We start from the raw sequence: 2,217 nt of genomic DNA, 5'->3' as shown, positions 1-2,217 counted from the left end.
GTGATAGGATAACTACATAGTGATATTAATATTGTATAGTGATAGGATACCTACATAGTAGTATTAATATAGTATAGTGATATGATAACTACATAGTAGTATTAATATAGTATAGTGATAGGATAACCACATAGTAGTATTACAGTAGTATTAATCTAGTATAGTGATAGGATAACTACATAGTAGTATTACAGTAGTATTAATCTAGTATAGTGATAGGATAACTACATGGTAGTATTATTATATGAGGTATTATTATGTTTATATTTATTATAAGGTCCGACAGTACAAGGAGCAGCGCCACTCGTACCCGGGCCCCCAGCGCCCCCTCCCTGACTCTGAGGAGCTAGAGGAGCTGAGTAGCAGGAAACCCTCTTCCATCCTGGATCCCCTCACCCTGGGCAGGCACCCCAGAGAGCTAGGTAACACTGACTGGTTGATTGGTTGGTTGGTTGGATGATCGGTCAATTGGTTGGTTGGTTGATTGGTTGGTTGGTTGGTAGGATGATTGGTCAATTGGTTGGTTGATTGGTTGGTTGAATGGATTATCGGCCAATTGGTTGGTTGGTTGGTTGAATGGATTATCGGTCAATTGGTTGGTTGATTGGTTGAATGATCAGTTGATTGGTTGGTTGGTTGGTTGGTTGGATGATCGGTCAATTAGTTGGTTGGTTGATTGATTGGTCAATTGGTTGGTTGGTTGGATGATCGGTCAATTAGTTGGTTGATCGGTCGGTTGGTTGATTGGTCGGGTGGTTGGTTGGTTGATTGGTTGGTTGTTTTGTTGGTTGATTGATTAGTTGGTTGGTTGGTTGATTGGTTGGTTGGTTGGTTGGTTGATTGGTTGGTTGGTTGATTGGTTGATTGGTTGGTTGGATGATTGGTTGGTTGGATGATTGGTTGGATAATCGGTCAATTGGTTGGTTGGTTGGTTGGTTGGTTGGTTGGATGGATGATCAGTCAATTGGTTGGTTGGTGGGTTGGTCAGTTGATTGGTTGGTTGATTGGTTGGATAATCAGTCAATTGGTTGGTTGGTTGGTTGGATGGATGATCAGTCAATTGGTTGGTTGGTTGGTTGGTCGGTCTGTCGGTCGATCGGTCGGTCAGTCGGTCGATTGGTTGGTTGATTAATTGTGTGTATATACTGAGTTTGACAAACCAATTTCCCCTCTGGGATGAATAAAGTGTTGTTCTAATCTCTGATCTCCTCCAGCCTACGCCCAGCTGTCCCCACAGTACCACAACCTGAGCTACGAGTCCAGTCCTGAGTACTCCTGCACCCCGTCGCTCGGCATCTGGGAGAGGTTCAAACTCCACCGGAAGAGACACAGAGACGAGGACTACGAGGAGGAATACATGGCGGCGGGACACGCACTGCGGAGGAGTTTACAGGTCGCCAAGGACGAGGATCTGCACGACATACTGGACTATTGGAAAGGTGTCTCGGCACAGCAGAAGTCGTGAAGGGGCTGGTGTCGTGTGATGTGACGAGGCCCTGTCGCTACTGAGTTGGGCATGAAGGAGGACGGAGGTCGGAGGTCGTACGGAGACTAAGGGCTCTCTATTCCACCTGGAAAGATGAAGCGTTACAGATTCCACTAGTCGTTTCTGATTGACGTCTCTGCTAAAGTTGGAACATCTACACACACACACACACACAGACACACACAGACACACACACACACACGCACACACACACAGACACACACAGACACACACACAGACACACACACACACACGCACACACACACAGACACACACAGACACACACACAGACACACACACACACACGCACACACACACACACACACACAGACACACACACAGACACACACACACACACGACACAGACACACACACACACACACACAGAGACACACATACAGACACACACACACGCACACACACGCACACACACACAGACACAGACACACACACACACACACACACACACACACACACACACAGCACACACACACACACACACACACACACACACACACACACACACACACACACACACCTCTCTCTCTCTCTGCTTTTAAAAAACACGGACCAAAATGAAATTAAAACGATTTTAAAAACAACAAATTAAGAATTTGATTCAAAATCATTTTTTTAACAGAAGATCCTGAGACATGATGACTATTTCTCCCAGACTTCTCTGTTTCTACTAAAACTAGGTTTTTGGATGAACACAAAAAACAAACACACGA

At 45.2% G+C, this 2,217-nt stretch overlaps 1 protein-coding gene across 1 annotated transcript in view; it reads left to right on the top strand.

Moving 5' to 3' along the window:
• LOC121838840 (protein ELFN1-like) overlaps positions 1–1,652 on the top strand; it is a 20,314-nt gene extending 18,662 nt beyond the window's left edge. Inside the window, exons 11-12 of the mRNA XM_042316979.1 lie at positions 278–422; positions 1,215–1,652. Of these exons, the coding sequence (XP_042172913.1) occupies positions 278–422; positions 1,215–1,465 (396 nt within the window). The 3' untranslated portion in view covers positions 1,466–1,652. The remainder of the gene's footprint in view (positions 1–277; positions 423–1,214) is intronic.
• Positions 1,653–2,217: the final 565 nt, after the last annotated feature.

This window comes from Oncorhynchus tshawytscha, unplaced genomic scaffold, assembly GCF_018296145.1.
Source record: "Oncorhynchus tshawytscha isolate Ot180627B unplaced genomic scaffold, Otsh_v2.0 Un_contig_1009_pilon_pilon, whole genome shotgun sequence".
Lineage (NCBI taxonomy): Eukaryota > Metazoa > Chordata > Actinopteri > Salmoniformes > Salmonidae > Oncorhynchus > Oncorhynchus tshawytscha.
This window is presented reverse-complemented; position numbering and strand designations above follow the sequence as displayed.